This window comes from Mesoplodon mirus (genome assembly GCF_964341445.2).
Source record: "Mesoplodon mirus genome assembly, chromosome: 19".
Lineage (NCBI taxonomy): Eukaryota > Metazoa > Chordata > Mammalia > Artiodactyla > Ziphiidae > Mesoplodon > Mesoplodon mirus.
In genome coordinates this window covers 34129354-34154307 of record NC_138995.1, presented here as the reverse complement: position 1 = coordinate 34154307, position 24954 = coordinate 34129354, and the positions used below count along the sequence as shown (strand labels likewise).

The 24954-nt window shown below is 40.5% G+C and overlaps 1 protein-coding gene across 3 annotated transcripts in view; it reads left to right on the top strand.

The window, feature by feature from the left end:
• Positions 1-24715, top strand: part of HEATR3 (HEAT repeat containing 3) — a 36839-nt gene extending 12124 nt beyond the window's left edge. Inside the window, exons 8-15 of one of the 3 annotated variants that reach the window (XM_082606788.1) lie at positions 3389-3479; positions 3586-3743; positions 4029-4111; positions 5536-5672; positions 12278-12366; positions 17383-17526; positions 20644-20820; positions 23957-24715. In XM_082606788.1, coding sequence (XP_082462914.1) covers positions 3389-3479; positions 3586-3743; positions 4029-4111; positions 5536-5672; positions 12278-12366; positions 17383-17526; positions 20644-20820; positions 23957-24079 — 1002 coding nt within the window. In that variant the 3' untranslated portion in view covers positions 24080-24715. Of the gene's footprint in view, positions 1-3388; positions 3480-3585; positions 3744-4028; positions 4112-5535; positions 5673-12277; positions 12367-13344; positions 13674-17382; positions 17527-20643; positions 20821-23956 lie in introns of those variants that run through there. The other 2 variants (XM_082606789.1, XM_082606790.1) reach the window with 2 other exon arrangements.
• The last annotated feature ends 239 nt before the right edge of the window (positions 24716-24954 follow it).

The window sequence follows — 24954 nt, the reverse complement described above, 5'->3', positions numbered from 1 at the left end:
TTCGGAAGAAAGAATGAAGCCTGAACTGGAAGAACCCTAGTAATGTCCTGTCACACTTTCTACCATCTCACTCGTGGCCTGTCCTGATTCATGCACAATGAACTGAAACTGAGAAGTATCTTAAGTCAGTGTCTTAGAGGGTTTTTTTTTTGTGTGTGTGTGGTATGTGGGCCTCTCACTGCTGTGGCCTCTCCCGTTGCAGAGCACAGGCTCCGGACGCGCAGGCTCAGTGGCCATGGCTCACGGGCCCAGCCGCTCCGCGGCATGTGGGATCTTCCCGGACCAGGGCACGAACCTGCGTCCCCTGCATCGGCAGGCAGACACTCAACCACTGCGCCACCAGGGAAGCCCCAATGTCTTAGAGTTTTGACAGATTGATTGATTGATTGATTGATTGATTTCAGATTTATTTTTAAAGAATTCTTAGTGGGCATAAACTCATCAGTATACCACTGCCCTACATTCATGACGTCTTGTGAAGCTGAATTGGTGGTGTCTTAAAGCAGTCAAATGTTGTAGTTAAGAACTACTTTCTCACTACAAATAACTCAATTTCGTTTCTTTTTATGGCTGATTAATATTCCATTGTGTATATGTGCCACAATCCCCATGAATAGCTGTTAGGTGCAAAGCATTGTGTTAAGTGCTGGGGTGAATACGAAAATGAAAAGGCCATCCTGCCCTTGAGTTGCTTGCAGATCGTAAAGCAGCTTAAAAATCATATCACCCCCTTTTGGTGCAAGAGGCGTGCATTTGAACCCCAAATTTACTCCTTGTCTCACTTGTGCATCTGAGTCAGAGGGGGTAGAATTTAAAATCAGTAAAGCAAGATAGTCAAAGGCATAGCTATGAGCCTTGTCATTCCAAAGGGTGTTTCTAGAACCCCAGCAGCATCCCCTCAGGTACCACATGGAGGTGAGTTACAGATCTGGGATCCACATGCGGAACATCAGCTATAACAGGTCAGGGTTTGGAGGCTCTTCTGCACGTGTTGCACCGTGCTGACCAGGTCACTTTATCCTGCCAGATGCACATATACTATGTTTCCCCACCCCGAATTCCCATCAGAGCAGAAGTGGAAATTCCAGTTGGGCTGTCAGGGGGACTCTGAAAGATTGGACATCTCTGGCTGGGAGAACAGCACTCCTGCAGGGTTTCCCCATCTCCAGCCTTGCTTTCAGGGGCCCTACAGGGAATGAGTGAGTGGGGATTGAGATCCACGTCCACCAAGATGAAGTGCCACTGTTTAAAAGTATCGATATTTAACTGTTATTTAGAGATTCACTTTCCCAAGTATTACTTAGAAATAGAATTTTGGTCCTTAGAAAATGCAGTATTTTCTCTTAACAAAAGCTTGCTTTTTAAAGCCTATCACCATAGCTGAGTAGACTGGATGATTAACATGCTGATCAGGCAGCCAGTGTTTAAGTGCCAGTAGGGTGCTAAGCATAGTGCTGCCATGTGCCAGGAATACAAATTTACAGCCAGTCAGCTCCGGTCTTTCACGCTGCCCAGTGGCTTGTGCAGGGATCCTTTAGAATCAAAACCCTTAATTGCATCATTTAATTTAAGAAGGTATAAGCACAAATCTGTAAAGAGAGAACTGACCCAAGTTGTGGCTGTAACATGCAGAGAAGTAGGACACTCCCTACCCAGCTTCCACAGTTAGCAGTTGTCAAATCACAGTCTGTTTTCTTTCATCTATTTCCCTACCCACTCTCCCCTCTCAACTACTGAATATTTTGAAGCAAATCTCAGCTGTCATAACATTTCCTCTAGATTGGTTCTTTATGTCAATTTGATAACAATAAGAAGCAGGGAAATGTTCTGAGCAGGAAAGTCAGGTAAAGAAGAGGAACTTAGTTTCAGAATTCTTCTAAGCCAGATCTTCGTAGGTTTTAAATGGATGAGAGCCCAGCAAAGGCATGTCTTATGTAGCTTTGAGTCGCCTCTAAGAAATGTTTAGTTGAATATCATACACGCACGAAGTGAGAAGGAGTAAATTTTAGATACGTTCTTTTCTTTTTACTTAATTTTATTTTTGGCTGCATCGGGTCTTAGTTGTGGCACACGGGATCTTTCATTGCGGCGCACGGGCTCCAGAGCACCTGAGCTCTGTGGTGGTGGCCCGTGGGCTCAGTAGTTGCAGCACGCGGCCTTAGTTGCCCCGCGGCATGTGGGATCTTAGTTCCCTGACCAGGAATCGAACCCGCATTCCCTGCATTGGAAGGTGGATTCTTAACCACTGGACAACCAGGGAAGTCCCTAGATACATTCTTGCCAGCAATAAAATGAATATAAACATAAGGATTCCTATGCTGCATCTATTAAATTAGCTGTCTGCTTTTTTTTTTTTTTAAGAATGTGGTTCAAAATTACAGTTAAATCGTTGCACAAGAAGTTACTGGAGGATTAAAAATGAGTACAACATTCTGGAAAAGGAGAACAGGAATATGTCACAAGATCTATAGATGTGTTTTTAACCTTTGATCCAGTAAATCTGAGGAAATAGGATAACCAAGTAATCTGAAATATTCCGTGCTAGAGGAATGCTTAATAAATTATAATACATTCATTTAATGGAATATTTTACAGCCATTGAAAAGACAGAAAACTTTTGAAACTGGGAAACATTCAGACAACAAAATATACATTACTTTTAGCTTATGTACTGTTTTGGAGTGAAGCTATTTCACTTTTCATAGGTGACTTGAGAATTAAGGTCATATAAATTTATACAACCCATTTTGAGAATGTTAATTGATAAGTTAGGTTCATGTTATTTATTTCCAGAAGAAAAAGTCCCCCTCTTCCTTCAGTCTTTAAGAAATGCTTTATTGCAGTCTTCAAAGAAAGCCAGAAAGCAGCAAGCCTATCTGCTCCTTAGCCGAGCTCTGTTGGTCATATAAGGGCCTGTTAGTAGTTCTGGTTAATGAAGTCTTTTCCAAGAAAATGTGTAAGCGTCTAAGAGCAGGTTTGTTGTGTGTAAGTGCCTGGTGTCCAAAATGAACTCTTGTTTTAATCTTAGTATGCTGAGCTACTTCTTAACACATTAGATTAAGTTTCAGGGTGAATTTAGTTCAGAATTCCTGCATATTTTTCTGTTCTCTCCAGCTAACTAAGCAACACTTAGAAAATAACCGTGCAGATAGATGCAAACCCGGTGAACAGTGGCACACTGCACAGTGCCAAGAGGAATCATAATGCCTGTTTGCGCTTCCAGCACTTTATGACTTTTCTTCTATTTACCCACCCCCACCCATGTCCTCTATTCCAAGTGCAAATATCATTTAGTAGGCTTTAACTAAGGAGAGTCACATGAAAATATTTTTCCACACATTTGAGAGTTGGTCGTTTGCTTTTTTTTTTTTTTTTTTTTTTTTTTAAGCCCACCGACAAGGAGCTGAGAGAGACCATAGCGTTGCTGACAGCCCAGCAGACTGCTCTGGAAATCATTGTCAACATGTGCTGCAGTGAAGGTTTGTGGCCAGTTCCCATTTAGATATCCTCCCCTGGACTGGGAGGGCAGCTTCCATGAGGATTATCTTAAATAGTCCAGTTCTGTGTGATCTGCACTCTTCCCAGATCCCACCGATGATGAATGGGAGGAGCTCTCCAGCAGTGATGAAAGCGACGCATTTATGGAGAATTCCCTCAGTGAATGCGGTGGGCAGCTGCTGTCTCCCCTCTGCCTCTCCCATGAGGTTCACACCGCTCTCACCAACTACCTCATCCCACAGAAGGTAATCTGTTTTCAGTCCAGGCTCATTCTAGAGCACAGGGAAGGCTGAAGAAAGCTGTTCCTTCTGTGTGCAAAAGAAGTACGCTAATACTGCCAGGTGTGGGTAATTGATAAGATCTGGGAAACAAAACAATGAACAGCACTGGAGGTGGGCTGTTCAGAATTCCTGAGTACCTCTTTATCAAGCCTGACCATCTCACTTTGAAGTCACATGTTGGGATTTTATAAAGGAATCATGTAAAAACCCTACTCTTTAACCTTTGCCTTACTTCTTTTTTAAATTCAGATTTTTGAGAAAACTGCCTTTCCAAACAGCACTGCAGTTGACATGTGTTCTAGAAGCCCCAGTTGGAAACCTTTGATTAGAAAGTAAGAACTTTTTCTATTTTCAAAACCATTTGTCATTATGTTATTATATGAAATGATGGACCATTAAATGGAAGATGCCAACTCCCCCCTCAAGATCTCTCCCCCAGTGTCCTGTGTATGTTCCCTGGAGAAGTGTGCCCATATGTTCACTAAGACAGGAGAGTGCACATAGCAGTGTGGTTCACAGTTGCCCCAACTTGGAAACAACCTCAATGTCCATCAGTGGCAGAATGGATAAATAAATGCTGACATAATCATACAGTAGAATACATACAGCTGAGCTACTTCTTAACACATTAGATTAACACATACAGCAATAAAAAATCTGAACTAGAACACTGACACTGAACTGTTTCATTTAGTGATGCATACATAGGTGGTAAACCTGTAAAGAAAAGCAAGGAAATATCTGCTATAAAAGTCTGGAGAGTGGTGACCTTTGGGGTCAAGGAGGTGGGGCGTGATAGGGAAGGGACAGGTGGGCCGTGAGGCCGCTAGCAGCATTTCTTTTTTTTTTTTTTAATTGAAGTATAGTTGATTTACAGTGTTGTGTTTGTTTCAGGTGTATAGCAAAGTGTTTCAGATATATATGTATTCTTTTTCAGATTCTTTTCCCTTATAGGTTATTACCCTATAGTTCTCTGTGCTATACAGTAGGTCCTTGTTGCTTATCTATTTTATATATAGTAGTGTGTGTATGTTAATCCCAAACTCCTGATTTATCCCTCCCCCACTTTCCTCTTTGGCAACCATAAGTTTGTCTTCTATGTCTGTGGGTCTACTTCTGTTTTGTAAATAAGTTCATTTGTATCTTTTTTTTTTTTTTTTTAGTTTCCACCTATAAACAGTATCATATGATGTTTGTCGTTCTGGCTTAGTTCACTTAGTATGATCATCTCTAGGTCCATCCATGTTACTGCACGTGGCATTATTTCATCCTTTTTTATGTCTGAGTAATATTCCATTGTATAAATATGCCACATCTTCTTTATCCATTCATCTGTCGTTGGACATTTAGGTTGCTTCCATGTCCTTTAAATAGTGCCAGCATTGTTTATTTCCTACCTAGATGCACAGGTGTTTGCTTTGTAAACCGTTAAACTCTGTATATCCGTTGAGTGCTTTATGTATGTCATATTTCACAATTAAAAATAATTTTAAAGATGCTGCCATGCATAGAAATTTTTCTCAAGCAGATTCCATGTGACTCATAAATGAGCTGTGCCTCAGAGGCCTTGAGTGCTCAAGCAGTTTGATCTGGTAGGATTGACAGTTCACTTTAAGAATCCTTGCTCACTGCCCTAGAACTCCTTCTTCTTACAGATGGTCCCTTTCAGAATCTGGCACTTAGTTTCAAGGTCAGTGCTGAATTCCGCTGAGTTACTGTGAGAGGAACAGACAGCATTCTCTCTCTTCCTTTGCAGAATGAGCACTATACAATGCAGAGCCCTCGTGTGTCTCCAGAGCCTTGTCTCCCTCCTGGATGTGGACCATCTGGGAGGACCTGCAGCCCTTCAGACACTTGCACAGCATCTGTCACAACTGCTTTTCTCTCAGCCAGGTAAATATTTAGGCCTTATTGTGAAAAACGACTGGGATAGAGCAGAATTTTGAAGGGCCAGGAACTTGGAGTTTGTAATTATACAGTCTCTCATCCAACCTGCAGAAGCCTTTCCCAGACGGTAGCAGTCATATATTTATAGTTGCCGGTGGTATAGAGTCAAAACAAAGTGTGCAGGCAGGCCTCTGGGGTATATTTTTCTTTTTCATTAAAATTGCTTGCATCCAGTTATGTCAGGACAATTAAGGCTGCATCACAAATATCATTAGGGTTCATTAAGATATTCGGGTAATTCTCTATTCTTTAGTTTTCTTCTTAAATATAAAATCGTTTGATTTACATTTGATTGGGTGCTACAGATGTGTATGACAGAATTCACAAGGTTTGAGAGCACATAAAGTGGAAAGCCTCCCTCCTTTTTCTCACACTACCCAGTTCCTCTCCCAGAATTGGTCACTGTTACCGGTTTCTTGTGTATTCTTCCAGAGAGATTCTCGATACAAAAGTATGTATGTGTATTTTTAAGGCAAATGATGGACTACCATACACACAGTTCTACACCTTGCTTTTTTTCTAACACATGTCTTTCTTCAAATACCTTTGCATGGTATAAGCTGAATCTCTTAAATTACAGGTATCTGATATGGATTAATTTCATTTGTACGCAGAAACCTAGAGAGATACTGCACATTAGTTAGTTAGGTGTTCTTTTTAATTTTTACTGGAGTATAGTTGATTTACAGTGTTGTGTTAGTTTCTGCTGTACAACAAAGTAAATCAGTTATACATATATCCACTCTTTTTTAGATTGTTTTCCCATGTAGGTCATTACAGAGTATTGAGAAGAGTTCCCTGTGCTATACAGTAGGTCCTTATTAGTTATCTATTTTATATATAGTAGTGTGTATATGTCAGTCCCAATCTCCCAGTTTATCCCTCCCCCCGCCTTCCCCCTGGTAACCATAAGTTTGTTTTCTACATCTGTGACTCTATTTCTGTTTTGTAAATCAGTTCATTTGTATCATTTTTTAGATTCCACATATAAGCAATTTGTTAACTGTTCTTTTTAAATGACCTAGCTGTACAGTGTATAATGCATGCTCTTCTAACAGATTGTCATAGTTCACTGTAGTAGAATCTCATTTAACTTCGCCACATTAAACTATAGGAGCTCAAACAAGACAGAGAAAGGAAATAGAGGTATTTTACATAGTAAAGGAAAATTCCTCGCGTTACTCTATCCGGCATGTATGTCTGGAGTGAGGGTTAATATGGGAGATATGAATCTGCTCTTATTTCTGTACCAAACGTTTAACATTTCCCCTTCTCAGACACAGTACTAAGTCCAAGAGATGAAACTCTTAGAAGATCAAAATATGGTTACTTTTGACTAAATACAAGTTTCTGTATAAGCATTCCTTCAAGAGTCGGTCTTTGATTCTTTAAGACATCTATCTTGCACTCTATGAAGAGGTGCTGTGTATTTAATGGTGCATGTTTTAGAAGTTCTAGATTAATTTTTAAAGATTAAGTAAATATTTAGAAACTCATTATATAGTTATCAATATTTGTCAGTTAACAGGCAGAGTTTTCAAGTGATCTCACGCTGTGTATTCTTTAGCTGGTGCCATCATGTGAAAACCACATGCCCAGCCATACCTAAGACAGGATGTCGAACAGGATGTGAGCAGTGTTAGCCCCACTCCCGTTCCAAGCCTGTACTGGGCCAGCTCTGGAGTACAGAGGTGACTGGTCATTGTGAGCTGGCCAAATGATGACTATAGCTTTATATTTCCCTCCCAGCCTTATAAACCTAAAGAGATCTGGATGGCATGGGGGGCAAGAGGGATGGTTTCCGTCGGCCCAGCAGGATGTCCTGTGGAGGGGTGGTTGGGGGAGACTGCTATTGCTTATGCCCCCTCCCATCCACGCATTCCCATGGGCTCCCTGCAATGAGCAGGGCCAGATAGGGGAGTCCACAGCTAGGCCCCCAGGCGAGCAGGACCTACCCAGACCTCTTAGTGCTTCCAAGACCTGCTTAACCTGAGAGAACCCTGTCTGCCCTAGTTTCACAATTGCCATCTCTTTCCTCTGGGCCATTTCTCAATGAGAATCCAGTCAAGGTCCCACAAGCCCGATTCCCTGCCAGCATGAAGAGTTTATTTCACTGGAAATAAGTGCACATATTCTGTGCCTCTGCTATGCAGAAAACACTTAGGTGTGTTTCTCCTAGTTCAGCTGGCTATTCTTGGTCACTGGTACATGCACATTTATTACCTGGAAAGATCACAGGAAAACTATAACAAGCTGAGCCTTAGAGAAATAATGGAAAGTTTCTTAATTGTGAGAAAGTATAATTAAACACTTAGATTTTAAATAAATTCCAATTTCCTAGCTATTCTAGACATAACCTTTTTATCAGAATGAAATTTTTGATAAAGGATAATTGCTTATATTTATACTATTCTAGTATAATCTTTCCAGATATTTGGGATTTATAAAATAGTGTAACCCTATGAGCTCTACATAGATAATGTGAACTGTTATTGAAGAATTTGGTGGGGAGAATGGGGCTAAATTTCTCTTTTTTGTGTTACCATGTTTGAAAGTTAAATGTATGAGGATCGTACAGCTGTATTGTATTTAACTTGTTTTAGTTTTTTTTTTTTTTTTTTTTGTGGTACGCGCACGCTCAGTGGCCATGGCTCACGGGCCCAGCCGCTCCGCGGCATGTGGGATCTTCCCGGACTGGGGCACGAACCCGTGTCCCCTGCATCGGCAGGCGGACTCTCAACCGCTGCGCCACCAGGGGAGCCCTTGTTTTAGTTTTGATGCTGAAATACAGTTCTGAATACTTAAAAAATTTGTGATACAGGGCTTCCCTGGTGGCACAGTGGTTGAGAGTCCACCTGCCGATGCAGGGGACACGGGTTCGTGCCCCAGTCCGGGAAGATCCCACATGACGCGGAGCGGCTGGGCCCGTGAGCCATTGCCGCTGAGCCTGCGTGTCCAGAGCCTGTGCTCCACAATGGGAGAGGCCACAACAGTGACAGGCCCACGTACCGCAAAAAAAAAAAAAAAAAAAAAATTTGTGATACATACCTACATAGATTTGTGGCTGACATCAGAGATAAAATGAGCAAGTTTTTAGTAGAGTCTGGTCCTTGTGTTCAAAACACCAGCATCTTTGTCTCCTTCATTTAAAATATTGATCTTCAAAACATAAGAAATTTTTAGCAATGTTGTATTTGCAGATTGGGTCAGTTTGTCATTTGTTCCATTACATGGGTTCTAAAATCATTTAGGATTCCCTGCTACCCTAGATTTTGGGAAGCAGAAAGCTCTTTTTCATTACAGTTAGAATGGTAGTAGCACCCATTCTGGGATATGTTTTTTATTCCATATCAGAACATTGAAAATCAGTCTGCAGAATTCACCTAAATATAATTTGCTGCTTGATTACTTGTGGGTTGACTGTTTACCTACATTTAGGTGTGCTACAAATTCTTAGATACTGTACAAAGTTGTTGCGGGGAAAGACATTTTGAATCACCTCTTTTGTTTAACTTCTTTTGACATTTACTTAATTTCTTTTGACAGTACCACATGTCTTGACCTTTTACTGAGAATTTCTCAGAAAGGCAGAGTTGTTTGAACTTCCTTCCCTAATTTGGATAAATGACCAGAAATGTGAATTAAATAAAAATCATCCAAATTTAGGGAAAATATGAATTTCACATAATGTAAAACAGTAGTGTAGTTTAGATTAGGATTTTGAATCTAAGGTAATTGTTATTTTCCTAAGAACAGAGGATAGAAAAAAAATTGGTACTGAGATGTGTTCTAGTTTGTATCAAGTTAGTTCTTCATAACATGGTTTAATAGTTTTATGTGCAGCTGACAGATTTCCAGGACTACACTTACAGCTTTAATCGAATATAAGTTACTTTTCAGAGCCAGTATGGTGACTTTTGGAAGTTTAATAATAACAATTTTATACCAATTTTCGAGGGCCTGTTAGGTACTAGGTTTTATGAGCTAGGCATTTATTACTCCACCTGCCTGATGAGGACGCTGAGATTTAGAGGTTTAGGAACTTTTTTCAGGGGGGTTCCTTCTTTTTTTTTTTTTTTTTTTTTTCTTTTTGCGGTATGCGGGCCTCTCACTGTTGTGGCCTCTCCCGTTGCGGAGCACAGGCTCCGGATGCGCAGGCCCAGCGGCCATGGCTCACGGGCCCAGCCGCTCCGCGGCATATGGGATCCTCCCAGACCGGGGCACGAACCCGTATCCCCTGCATCGGCAGGCGGACTCTCAACCACTGCGCCACCAGGGAGGCCCGGGGGTTCCTTCTTTTAACCACTATTTATTTATTGACTTACTTTATACCTTGCACTGTTCTAGGTCCAAGGTATACAGGCATAAACAAGATAGGCAAGGCCGCCATGCTCATGGAGCTTGCATTTTCATATAAATAAAGGTTTAAGGTCATTTTGGCTAGGAAGGAAAAACATAAAAGCAGAATGGTATGAGGTGTTGCACTAGTTAGTATGGAAAGGCCCCTTTGAGGAGCTAACACTTGGGCTGAGACCAACATGAGAGGTCACATAATGTCAAAGGCTGGATTCTGTCCCTGGTCTGTCTGATCCTAAAGTATCCTAGTATCTGTTCTGTGATACTTACAGGAATTCCCTACCTCTGTGCATAACATATATCTGAAAATGAGAGAGCTGAAAGATAAAACAAGCCTTGATTCCAGTCTTTGCAGAAGCTGCCTTGCTCTCATGCAGCCCAGAAAGGGGCATCAGAATCTTTATTTGGCCAAGGGCACCATAGAGGAGAAAGACAAAGTGTCTACTGCTATATAACAAATCACCCCAAAACTTGGTGGCTTAAAACAGCAGTAATCATGTGCTATTTCTCATGGTTTCTATGGGTCAGGGATATAGAAAGGGTCCAGTGGAGATGGTTTTCTCTACCCCATGATGTCTAGGCCAGTGTTTCTCAACTGGCAGCAGTTTTTGCCCCCGAGGACTTTTGTCAATGTCTGGAGACATTTTTTGTTGTTATAATTTGGGGGTTGCTGCTGGTATCTAGAGGGTAGAGCCCAGAGATGTTAAATATCCTAGTGCACAGGCGACTCCACATGCACCACAAAGAATTATCTGGTCCAAAATGTCCATAGTGCTGAAGTTGAGAAACCCTAGCCTAGGGCCTCTGCTGGAAGACTGGGAGCCAGAATCATCTGAGGCCTATTCACTCACATGTCTGGTAGTTGGTTTGGGGCTGTCAGCCAGAACACCCACCTCTGACCCCTTCGTGTGACCTGGGCTTCCATAATATGGTGGCTGGGTTCCAAGGGCGAGAGTTCAGAGAGAGGAGAGGGCAAAGGCATGTGAGTCAGGTGGAAGTCATGCCTTTTACCACTTAGCCTGTCACTTTCACATGTTGTCCTGGTTGAAGAAGCCACAAAGTCCCACCCAGGTTCAAGGGGAGGGGAAATAGACTCCACAGTCTTTATGGGAAGTGGCAAGGTTCTGCAAGATTATACAGAACTGGATATACTGTTGTGGCTATTTTTTTTAAATTTTAAATCAATTTATTGGGTTTTTTAAAAAAAATTTATTTGTTTTTTTATTTTTGGCTGTGTTGGGTCTTCGCTGGTGCATGTCGGCTTTCTGTAGTTGCGGTGAGTTGGGGCTACTCTTCGTTGCGGTGTGCAGGCTTCTCATTGCGCTGGCTTCTCTTGTTGCAGAGCACGGGCTCAGGGCACGTGGGCTTCAGTAGTTGTGGCTCGCGGGCTCTAGAGCGCAGGCTCAGTAGTTGTGGCGCACGAGCGTAGTTGCTCCGCGGCATGTGGGATCTTCCCGGACCAGGGCTCGAACCCGTGTCCCCTGCATTGGCAGGCGGATTCTTAACCACTGTGCCACCAGGGAAGCCCTGTTGTGGCTATTTTTGGACAATGTAACCTATCACACCACATCAATCGCTTTCCCTTCCCACCAAAGGGGTTAGGGAGCCAGCTCACCTAGGCGGTCCTCACCCTCCTATATGGCTGTGTTAGCATAATTGTTTATTGCTGTTGTTCTGTTTATCCTGTGTGGGAAGAAGGAACAATAAGAAAAGAGTAAAACTGAGCAAAAGTGGGAAGGGGAAGTTGGGTCAGTAAAAACCACAGGAACCACTGAAAACCAGAGGCATAGTGGCCTGGCCCTGCACAAGCAACACTTCTTGGCTGGGCAGTGGGCTTGGGTTGGCCAGGAAACACTCTGACTTGGGAGATGACTGTACCCTATGTCTGCCCAGCACCGTGATAGCAGTCTGTGAAAAGCGGAATTCAGTCTACAAAGGTTAGCTCAGGCTTATCATGTGCTAAAGTGTGAGTTACATGAAAATCCAGCATCTACAAGTCAAGGACTGTCAGGACTATCCTGATTGTGGTAATCTTTCAAAAAATATACAGTTCACAGTTTGGGCTTAAATATCAAATTTTTTATTATTGTAGCGTATATTAACATTTAACATGCTTTATTTTGACTCTTTTTCTATAAAATAACTCTTCTTAGAGAAAGACAAAAACAAATTTCTATTTCACTTTTGTGTTTTAGATTTTGCTAAGCATGTTGACTTTTTAGAAGCCATAAGTAGTGCCTTGAGGGCCCTTTTGCAAACAGTGGCCTCCAAGAACATTCCTCAGGTAAGGTTTTAAAATTTTTATGTGAAACTAGCAAAGATTCTATATTACGGAGGCAAAATTTATTGCTTAACTATTTTTAAGTATTTATTTCTATTGAAAGAGTAATGCATGATCCTTGTAAAGTGGAAACAAAAGTACTGAAAGTATAAAAGTAAAATCCTTTCCTTCTCCCCACCACCCCCATCAAAACATACAGTTTTTTAGTTGATACAGTGTGTTTGGCATTTGTGTTGTAAGTATTTTCTCTGGAAATCATTTGTCTTTTTTTAAACATTTTATTACAGAAATTTTCAGGCATGTGCTCCAGATCCTCCACAGTGATCTGTCTGCACTTCTGTGATAGGTGCCTTATCACTTTTACTTTTTACTTTTCATGAAGGAAATTTTCAAACATTTCTAAAAGCAGAGATAATAGTATTGTTACCTGAAAGCATTATCATCAACTGTCAACAGGTTGCCAACATCTTGTCATTCTTGTTTCTTTCACTTTCCCTACATTTCTGTTTTAGCTTCTTGGAATAGTTAAAGCAAATCATATTATTTCACCCATGAATGTTTTATTGTGTGCTTCATTATGTGTCTGTGACAGAAAATGAACTTTTAAAAAACTTAACCGCAATACCATTATCCCAAACCCTCCAAATCAACAGATGTTTTAAAATTATCATTTGATATGCAGTCTGAGTTCAGTTTTCCCTGATTGCTTTTAAAATGTCTTTTTTTTTTCAATTGGTTTGTTCAAATCAGCATCTAAGTAGGATCCATGTATTGTTCTTAGTTGACCAAAATACATATTTTGGTCTCTTAAATATATATATTTTAACGGGGTTAGTGAGATTTAATTCACATACCATACAGTTCACCCATTTAAAGTATACAATTCAGTAGTTTTTAGTATACTGACAGATCCTTAAATCTCTGAATTTATAACATTTCCCCTGCCTGCCCCCCTTTCCCCGTACTATTTATTCATTGAAGAAGCTATCGGGCTTCCCTGGTGACACAGTGATTGAGAATCCGCCTGCCAATGCAGGGGACACGGGTTCGAGCCCTGGTCCAGGAAGATCCCACATGCCGCGAAGCAACTAAGCCTGCGCACCACAACTACTGAGCCTGCACTTTAGAGCCCGTGAGCCACAACTACTGAGGCCGAACACCCAGAGCCTGTGCTCTGCAACAGGAGAAGCCACCGCAATGAGAAACCCACGCACCGCAACGAAGAGTAGCCCCTGCTCGCCGCAACCAGAGAAAAGCCCGCACACACCCAAAAATAAAGACCCAATGCAGCCAAAAATAAAAAATAAATTTTTTTTAAAAAAAAGAAAATGCCATAATATTAAAAAAAAAGAAGAAGATGCTGTCATCTGTCCTAAAGAATTTTCCCCATTCTCAGATTTGGCTGCTTTAACAATGTTGTTATTTAACAGGTCCCTCTGTCTCCCATATTTCCTATAAATTGAGAGCTAGGTCTAGAGCCTTAATTAGATTCAGGATCAGATTTTTTTAGGCAAAAATAATTCGTAGTGCTGTATGTATATTCTACTTTTATATCACAAATCACATATTGTTGTAAAATAGTGATGTTAAGATTAATCAATGGATTCACTTGTAGCAACCAGTGATTTTTGTTGTATAGATCCACTATTTCATTAGGGTTTGCAAAATGGAGATATCCTAATTTTGTCATTCCTTTTAAAGCATTTATTAGCTGTGATTCTTCTATAAATAAAAACTTCCTATTTCATCAATTAGTTGGTAACTTTGAAATAAATTTCATACCAAAAAAGATAGGGTATGATTCTCCCTCCCCCAACCCTACCCTTTTTTCTAGAATAATGAGTTGGTGTCCTAGCAGTCTCTAAAAAGGACCCGTTTTTTAAACCATCATTAAAAACTCATTATTAATTATTTACTTTACCCTACAGAATGTAGTTAATAATTTCAAAATAATGGTATTATTACTAACAATAACACTGCTGAATGCAGTTTAAGATTTCTTTGTGATTCTTCGTGTCCTTAGGGAAACAAATCCCTCTAGGACTATACAGATTACTGTGTTTTAAAGTTGCTTGAAAAGTTCTCTTTGTGGTTTGTTATAAATTTAGCTTCAGTTGTTTCAGCTTTTTTTTTTTTGTGTGGTACGCGGGCCTCTCACTGTTGTGGCCTCTCCCGTTGCGGAGCACAGGCTCCGGACGCGCAGGCTCAGCGGCCATGGCTCACAGGCCCAGCCGCTCCGCGGCATGCGGGATCCTCCTGGACCGGGGCATGAACCCAGGTCCCCTGCATCGGCAGGCGGACTCTCAACCACTGCTCCACCAGGGAAGCCCGTTTCAGCTTTTTTTTAAAGCATTTTTTGTTTGCTTTAATTTTTATTTTTTAATTATATAAAACATTTACACAGTTTCAGAATTAAAACTGAAACAAGATATATTCAGAGAAAAATATGGTATATACATACTATGGAATAGTATTCAGCTTTAAAGAAGAATGAAATTCTGATACATGCTACTGCATGGATGAACCTTGAAGACATTATGCTAAATGAAAGACACAAAAGGACAAGTATTGTATGAATCCTCTTATGAGGGACCTAGAGTAGTTAAATTTTGGGGACAGAAAGTAGAACAGTGGTTACCAGGGGTTGGGGTGAGGGTGGGGTTTGTGGGGAGACATTGTTTAATGGGTACAGGGTTGCAGTATGGAACAATGAAGAAGTTCTGGGGATGGATGGTGGTGATGGTTGGTTGCACAACAGTGTGAATGTACTGTACTTACTGCCCCTGAACTGTACTTTTAAATATGGTTGAAATGGTAAGGTTTACGTATATTTTATCCCCAAAAAGAATATATATATGTATATGTTTAGAGAAGTCCAGCTTCTGTCCCTTTGCCCCTGTTCTTTCCTTTGTGCCATTGGTAATCATCCTTTTTGATTTTTTAGTTTATCATTCTATTGTTCTTTTTTGGAAAACATAAGCAAAATATGTATGTATTTGTATTACACTCCTTTTCTTTTTTTTTTTTTTGCGGTACGCGGGCCTCTCACTGCTGTGGCCTCTCCCGTTGCGGAGCACAGGCTCCGGACGCGCAGGCTCAGCGGCCATGGCTCACAGGCCTAGCCGCTCCGCGGCATGTGGGATCTTCCCGGACCGGGTCACGAACCCGTGTCCCCTGCATCGGCAGGCGGACTCTCAACCACTGTGCCACCAGGGAAGCCCCACTCCTTTTCTTAAAAGTAGTGCTTCTGTACTTTGCTCTTCTCCCTTATTAATCATCATAGGCATGTTTCTCATTTCTTTTTTACAGCTTCATATCACTCCATTGTGTACATATTCCATATTCAACATGTCTGCATCGATGGATATTTTAGTTGTTTCCAATCTTTTGCTATTACAAATAGAACTGCAGTGAATAGCCTTTTTACAGAAGTTCTATTGTGTTTTTGCCATTGTGTCTTTGGGATCGATTCCTAGAATTGGGCTTGCCGGCTCAGAGAACGGATGGATTTGTAACTTTGCTCTGGGTATTGCTGTAGACCCCTCCCTAGAGTCTGAGCCATTTCGAATCTCCACCAGCAGCATTTGAGAGTGCCTGTTCTGCCAGAGCCTCACCAGAAGAATATGTTGTCAAAATGTTGGATTTTAAGTGGTCTGATGGGTGAGAAATTATATCCCAATTTTAATTTGCATTTCTCTTACTGTGAGGAGGTTGGACATCTTTTCATGTGTTTTAAGGGCCTTTGCATTTCTTTTTCTGTAACTTTTCCCATCTTTTGCCAGTTTTGCTATCGGGTCCGTGGTCTTTTTCCTCTTTGTGTATAAGGGCAAATCCTAGGGCTTTGCCCCCAGTCTACGGAAGCAGAAACTCTGGGGAGGGGCCCAGAGACGTCTGTGTTTTAACAAGTTCTCTAGGTGATTGTCATGCACTCTGAAGTTTGAGAACTACAGTTCTAAACCGTCCTCACTGCTTCCTTTCTAAAATCCTCCAGTTCTGAGTACCATGTTACTAGACCACACCACCCCACCTCTCTTGGTTACTGTCACCCACCATCCCCAAGGGCGTCCCTCGTTCCTTGAAGATTCCTGCTGTTGGGCTCTCTTACTTTTCACTGGTCCCGTCGTGATTCTAGGTGATTTCAGAATCCACGTGGATGCTCTTCCCAGGAACCTGGCTTCACAGTTCTTGGGCCTCCTTCCCTCTGGTGGCCTGTCTTCCTTCCGTCCTTAGTCATTGCATGGCCACACCTCTAGAGCAGTGCCAACCCAGACTTGGCCCTGTTCCAGAGTTTAATGGGAAGTCTCTGGTGTTTTACTGTAAAATATAGCACATGATGTTGGCCTCTAATATATACTCTTTAAATTTTTTCTCTTTGTATATTTGAGAATTTTTTTCAAGAACATAACTTCTAAAAAAAAAACGAAAACATAACTTCTGACCCTCAGTTTCTATGAAAGAGAAAGTGACATTCGCACTCTGTTGTGATACCTGTGTCCACGTGTGTGTTCACATCAGCTTAAAATGAAAATTATCACTACTTGGTGGAAGCACTATATAATTTAATGGGTTTTACAATCTTTAATAATTTACCATAACACACAAATCTCAGAGTCAGTTCTTACCTTGTATAGATTTCAGCCCATTTTTATTAAAGCTGCATGATCCTATTTACATTTTTTATGATCCACGTTGAAAAGAAGAAATGAGAATTTCTTTGGTCTGTGTGCCTCTGAATGAAAGTCTTCAAATGAGACAAATAGGAACTGAAGATTCTTTTACAGGCTTACAGCCGTGGGATAGAGTAAGTGGTGACAGTGACATGAGCAGGCCTCGTCCTAGTTCAGAGTTACCAGCGTTATTACTGAGTGATGAGAATATGTAATAACTTCTCCCCCGAGAGCTTGTGTCACTTGTAGCATCATGTCTCTTGTAGAAGAGACTCCTGCCAATCCCGTTGCACATGCTGTTGGAATTGGCTGAGTTTAACATGCTAAATCCTCTCTCCTTCTCTTTCAACAGTGCATGACTCCCGACCAGCTGTTGACACTATGCAGAGCAGGCATCCATAGTAGTAATGTTGGGGTGAGGGTAAATGTGGTTAGTATTTTAGGAATCACTGGCAGCGTCCTAGCCAAAGAAGATGGCACACTTGACACTCTTAAGGTAAAAACAATATGCTTCCAACCTAAATCATTAAATCATTAGAAATGGGAGAAGAGTGATGATTGGTGTGGGATTTTAAAAACTTCTATGGACTTCATGAGAAGAAATCATATCAAGAAGTTGCTTACTGGGGACTTCTCTGGCGGTCCAGTGGTTAAGACTGCAAGCTTCCAGTGCAGGGGGTATGGGTTTGCTCCCTGGTCAGGGAACTAAAATCCCGCCTACCGTGCGGCACAGCCAAAAAATAAAACTAAAATATATATATATATATATATATATATATATATATATATATATATATATATATATATATATATTGCAAGAAAAAGAAAAGTTGCTTACTAAGGTATATTATTAAAATATACCCCTTGGCTTAATCTAACTCCATGAATTAGGTAGGTACTTGAAGAGTTGTCGCATTTTGCCATTTAACTTTACTCCGGAGATGCTTTATCAAAAATAAATTTGTCTTCAGTGGAAGGCCAAGGTTCAAAGTTGTTCAAGATGCCCCTGCCTTTGCTGTTGCGTTAAATGTGTACATGTTGTATTCTCCTACCGATGAAGGAACAGTCCAGACAGTTTCCTCAGCACACCAGGCTGTAGTGCATTCTGCACAAAGCCACCCAGTTCATCCTAAGACCTCTCATAAATTTTAAGCAGCAACTCTGGTAGTGCCAGCACACTAGGAACTCACTCAGCATGTTTGCTTCCAGCACTTTATCTCAGCAGGTTGCTTAGGAACTGCACTGCCAGAGATACAGCCTAGTAAGTAAAAGGACAGTAATAGTAAAATCACCCTTTGTTGTGCTAATCATAATTGCTGAAGTGTAGATTGCTGATAATGGTTTATAAACTGATTATTATAAAGTATGTCTTAACTTGCTGAGAGCTAAACAATGTGACTGGTATTTTTTAGAAGCTTATTTTGAAATGGTGATACATGCATATAGCAAAACATGTAGGAAAGTAGAAAAGAATCTATAGTGCAAAGACACATCTCCACTCCTAAACATCCTGTCCCCCAGCTCCAGTCTAGAGAGGTAGCCACTGTTACCCATCTCTTCTGTGTCATTCCAGGGATTTTGATATATAGACACCAAGTGAGAGAGCATGGCTGTGTGGCTCTGTACATGTACCCATATACCGATGAGCATGTGTAGGTATAATCACTTCCCACCCCTTTAGACTGTAAGGTCCAAGGTCCACTTTAGGGGAACAGCGAGTTTTTCTCAGGCATAACATAAGATTTCTAAAATATTTTTATTTAGTCACATTTTCAAGCATGAAGAAAAGTAGCAAGTACAGTAAATTTTTGTATAGCCATCAAGCGTATTTAAGAATTCCTAGTTTTCTATCATATATACTTCAAGTAGTTCCTCTGCTGAGTGTGTTAAAGTAAAGACATCCTGGTATTTTGCCCCTATGGGTTCAGTACGCATGTCTTAAAAAGAGGGACGCTCTCTTATATAACCACCATTATGCTGTACACAATTAACAGTATTTCTTAATATTTCTAATACCTGGTCCATATTCAGAACTTTCCAGTTGTTCCAAAAATATCTATTTGTGGATAGTTTGTTTAAACCAGGATCTAAGTAAAGTCTACATGTTGTGCTTGTTTTGGGGTCTTCTAAGCCTCTCTTCATGTAGAGCTGGGCTCCTTCTAGCACCACCTCCCAACACCTGTTTTTTCCTCAGCTCCTGGGTTGGTTGGCTTATAATGTTCAGCCTTCTGGATTTGTCTGATTGCTTCCTTGCGGTGTTAAGTTTGTTCCTTTATCCTCTGAATCTCCCGCAAGATGGAAGTTAGATCTAAAAGCTAGGTTAGATTCAGATTTAATCTTTTCGGTAAAACTACTTCATAGGTGATGCTGTATATTTCATGTTACATGATAAGATACTAAATTTTAATACTATCCTAGAGGTTATCTAGACCACTTATATTCAGATGAGAAAATTGAGGCCCAGAGTGGGTAACGGGACTGTCCCGGAGTCACCCCATTATTTACGGTAGAGCTGGAGTTTGAACTCAGCATTTCTTAATTTATTTTATTTTATTTTATTTTTGGCTGCGTTGGGTCTTCGTTGCTGTGCGCGGGCTTTTCTCTGGTTGCCGTGAGCACGGGCTACTCTTTGTTGCGGTGTGCAGGCTTCTCATTGCGGTGGCTTCTCTTGTTGCGGAGCACGGGGCCCTAGGCACGCGGGCTTCAGTAGTTGTGGCTTGTGGGCTCTAGAGCGCAGGCTCAGTAGCTCAGTAGCTGTGGCACACGGGCTTAGTTGCTCCGCGGCCTGTGGGATCTTCCCAGACCAGGGCTCGAACCCGTGTCCTCTGCATTGGCAGGCGGATTCTCAACCACTGCGCCACCAGGGAAGCCCTGGACTCAGCATTTCCACTCTCCCACCCGTAATACCAGATGTGCACATCGCCCTTAAGACATAAAGTGTGAAGCAGAACAGCCAAAATAAAATAACTTTACTCTTAAACAATTCTTTGCAGGTTGGAAATGGTCCGTTCATTAGCTAGCTAATTGTGAAAAAAATGGGTAGATGTTAAAAATCATCACAGTGATGCAAAATGAGATTATGTGCTCGTTATTTTTTTAATTAGAGTGTTTTTCATGTAATTTAAAAAGCAGGGTTTTTTGTTACAAATAATATTTATATGCATTTTGACACCATGGGAAAAGCCTTTTTGATGGAGATAGAAGGGAAATTTTAATAACTTCTAATATCTGTCTTTCATATATCATTTATGGATCTTAATTCATTTTATTTAGGAATATAAACTCTTAAGATTTTAAATTTATCTTGCTTATGTTATACTTGGTATTTTTATAAATATGTGTTGCCTTTGATCTTTTTAAAGTTTTAATTTTTCCCTAACATTTATTTATTGGCCACACTGCATGGCTTGTGGGATCTTAGTTCCTGAACCAGGGATCAAACCCACGCCCCCTGCAGTAGAAGTACAGAGTTTTAACCACTGGACTGCCAGGAAAGTCCCTCCCTAGCATTTTTATGTAAAATTTTATGCGTGAATTGTCACCTTTAGAGTTAGTACTTATTTCGAAAGCTGACTTAGGATATTGGATGATAACTGTGTTTTGTTGTCTCCAGACCATCGGGTGCTTTCTGCTTGAGGTTGCCACCAAAGATCCCTCCCTTGTAGTAGCAGGAGAGGCTTTGGATGCCCTCTTTGATGTTTTTGCAGATGGTAAAGAAGCTGAAAGGGCCTCAGTTCAAATTAAATTGTTATCTGCTCTGAAAGAATTCCAGCCAGTCTTCAAAATGAAGGTATGTAGCATTCTATTTAGAAATGCTGAAGTCTCAGCATTCTATGGGAGGAGGGTGTGTGTGGTTCCCTCCGTGCAATCTCAGTGATTCATATAGCACTTCATCCCCAGTTCTGTGTAAACGCTTGTTGGCTGAGTCAGGGCTCAGTCTCCCTTTCTGTTGAATCACTGTGACGTGAGCCAAAATGGTGTCAACACGTTCCTCTTTCTGCAGCGGTTTAGAAATGTTAACAATGCTTATGTGTAAGCACTACAGTCTGGCCTGCAAAGCACTTTCATAGACATGTTAAATTTATTTTATATCATGTAATGCATTATAGGCTGATTTCATTGTTACGAATATTTCCTTTTGGTGCTCTGAAAAAAAGGCAAACAAACTCCAAGCTGGCCTGTAATGGAGAACGTAGCTACCTTCATTTGCCCTTTTATTGATTGATTGATTGATTGATTGATCAGAAGCATCAAAGCTAACTTTGAGTCAAAAAAATAATGTTCAAAAACTGTTTTAGTGGTTGGGGGAAGGCAGCCAGAAATTTTAAAAACAGCATTTGGGGGCTTCCCTGGTGGCGCAGTGGTTGAGAATCTGCCTGCTAATGCAGGGGACACGGGTTCGAGCCCTGGCCTGGGAGGATCCCACATGCTGCGGAGCAACTAGGCCCGTGAGCCACAACTACTGAGGCTGCGCATCTGGAGCCTGTGCTCCGCAACAAGAGAGGCCGCAATAGTGAGAGGCCCACGCAGCGCGATGAAGAGTGGCCCCCGCTTGCCACAACTAGGGAAAGCCCTCACACAGAAATGAAGATGCAACACAGCGAAAAATAAATTAATTAATATACTCTTACCCCCAACATCTTCTTAAAAAAAAAAAAAAATTAAAAAAAACCCAAAAAAACAGCATTTGATCACATGTCCACAAATGTAAGTTTATCAATTCTCCTCTTATCTAAATCTCTATTTCATTTTGAGAAATAAAAATATTTGTATTTTTTGCTTTTACATTTTAAATTAAACTTTTGCTTTTAAAGCTTTGTCAAGAGAATAGAGGCTTTAATGGAAAAGTAGCTTTCTTTTGTTGCTTTCCAATATGTGTTTCTTTTCTCTAACAAGCTTCTAAGGCAGAATTCAGTTCCTGTGGCCAGAACTCTGTGATAAGTTTTTAGGTGAATGTGATTGTATGTTTAGAAATTTAAACTTTTTGAATTTTTTTTTAAGGCATAAAAAATAGTTTTCTTTTGCAGAAGAAAAAAATAGCAGCACATGCCATGCACATTTTGTGTCATAGTCACATCAGTATTAGTTTAGGAACATTAATAATTGGTTTGTTTTTAACATTTTCATGTTTTGGCATCCCACATTCAAAAATGTAGTGATAGTGGCTGACACTTACTGAGTTAAGCTTCACCAGTAGGTGACTTTAGTCTTGAGGGGGGAAAATTGATCAGTTTACTCTTAATTATGCTTTGTTTAAGCCTGTAGTTTTGTTTGTTTGTTTGTTTGGGTTTTGTTTTGTTTTGAGATGTAATTGACATATAGTGTTAGCTTTAGGTATACAACATAATGATTTGATATATGTATATATTGCAAAATGATTACCACAATAAGTTTAGTTAACATTCATCACCACACATAGTTACAAATTTTTTTTCTTGTAAGGAAAACTTATAAGACCTACTCTCTTAGTCACTTTCAGATATATAGTACAGTGTTGTTAACTGTCATCACCTTGCTATACATTACATCCCCAGGACTTATTTCTCTTATACAGCTGATCCTTGAATAACACGGGGCAGATCCACTTAAATACACAGATTTTCTTCAGTGATAAATACTACAGTACTACATGATCCGCAGTTGGTTGAATCCGTGGCCAACAGTAAACTTATACCCAGATTTTTGACAGGGGGGGTGGGGAGTTGACGCCCTAACCACTGCATTGTTCAGGGGTCAGCTGGAACTGAAGTGTGTACCTTTTGACCACCTTCACCCGTTTTACCCACCCCGATCCCCACGGCCTAGTGTTTATTTTTTAAGCACTGAGAAGTTTTATTCCCAACTGTTCCCTGTCTCATGGGTAACCAGATTGAATGGTGTTTCTCTAAGCAAAGACAAATGCACCTTAGTATTTTCCCCCTTTATTATCCAAAAGGTAGTATAATATATTCACATTCCTGCACTTTATGTGCTTTTACTTAACACTGTCTCCTAGAGACATTTCCATACCAGTACCTGGAGGGTGTCCACGTTGTTCTTAAAGATCACAGGCCCTTTAAACTTCTGAAAAAGCAGTCTGCATGGTAAAGAGAAAATATCCCCTTTCCCTGCAGCTGCAAGGAAAGCAGATGCAGTTGAGTCATCAAACTCTGTAGAAGCGAATGCTTAGAGAGCGGTGAAGTAAACTGTGAACTAGGAAAGTAACCTCTAACCTCTGGAATGTCCATTGTTCTGATTGATTTTCCTACTTAATATGCATTGCAGTGGTGGTGATATTTAATTGTTTTTCTTTTCTCAAAGCTATAAAGCCCTGACGAAATTTCTCTGTTAGCCAGAATGGCAGCATGTAGTTTTTTATATGAAGCTCCTTTGTGAATGAAGCCACAGTTGCATTAAAGGCTGTTTGGTATATATTTAGCCCCAAATTGCATCTAAACACAATACAATGCATTTTACCAAAAAACTTCTTTAGAGCAGCTGTCCTCAAAAGTGTCCTGTATCCGCAGCGCCAGCATCAACTGGTAACTTGTTACAAATGCAGATTCTCAGGCCCAGCTCCAGACCTACTGAAAATCAGAAACTGTGTGGATAGGCCCACCAGTCTGTTTTTTAACAAGCCTTCCAGATGCTAAAATTTGAGAACCATGGCTCTGGATTAGAGGTGAGGTATAGTTCACATACCATACAACTCATTCTTTTAAAGTCTACAATTTAGTTGTTCTTGTAACTATCATTTAAAAGGTGCACAATCTTAATTTATCTTTATTATGGCTAATGTACTGTGTTCCATCACCTTGGAAGTGAAAATGTTTCACCAAAATCTGACTGCTGTTTGTTCTAAAAATAAATACACCGCAAATTAAATGCTTTCTTATTTAAAGGAATTAGTGATACATACCAAACCACATATGATATTTTTTTGGCAGATACGGAAAGAAGGGAGAGCTAAATACAGTCCAGATCAGCTGTGTGTTCTCGACAACGTGAAGATGAACTTGAGAAGGTTTGTCGCTTATCAAGAAACTGTTGAGAAAAAACTGACTACTTGAAAGAGACCAGTCCTCGCCTCAAAGCGTTCAAAGCTGAAGAATACTAGAGGGTTTCCTTTCAGTGTGTGTGTTCCTGAAAGTCATTTTTTAATGCGTGTACACTAATATGAAGTTCATAAAAACTCCAGAACCTGTCAGAAACTTTAAAGCTCTGGGATCTGTGTGGCATTTCTAGTGCTCTCAGAAATGTTTCCAGCATGTTTTCATCACTGGAAACAAGAAGAGTGGAGACACAAGGAAATCTCAGGTGCTTCTTCACGAGCAGTGAAGACACTTCCAAACAGTCATGTTTTCCTTGAATTTTGCAAAAAAGGAAAATGCAGAGCATTGCTTGGATGTTCTTTTAAGCCATTATCATTTTATATTAGCTGAATCTTTAACTGAAATATGAAGACAAGCTTTATAAATTTTTTTTGGTATGAAGTATATCAATTATGCTTACCTTTTGTGAAGAGGGGAGTGAGCTGGAGTCATAGACCACTATTTAGCAGACTACTAGCTAATGAGCTCATGAGGTCATCATCGTCCTCTGTACAAAAGGATCTGATCGGATACTGCTTTGGAACATCACTCCTTATTTAATTTGATATGAAATCAGAATTGGAAGAATATGTTTTTTAATAAATAACTTTTAAATTGAAAGCTTTGTGTCTTGGAAAATCGTTTTTAAAATATCAGATAATCCTATTACTGCGTGTTTGCTTGCTAATGGATCTGGCTTTGAATATATGTGTGCTATTAAAAACAAGACTTTATAGCAAGAATATCCAGCATTACTGTCAACGTCCTTGAAGTAGTACAGTGGCAGGTGGAGCAAAGAGAGGGAGTTTCAGTGCACATCATTGTTGGAGTGGGGCTCCTGGACCAGGTCTGTT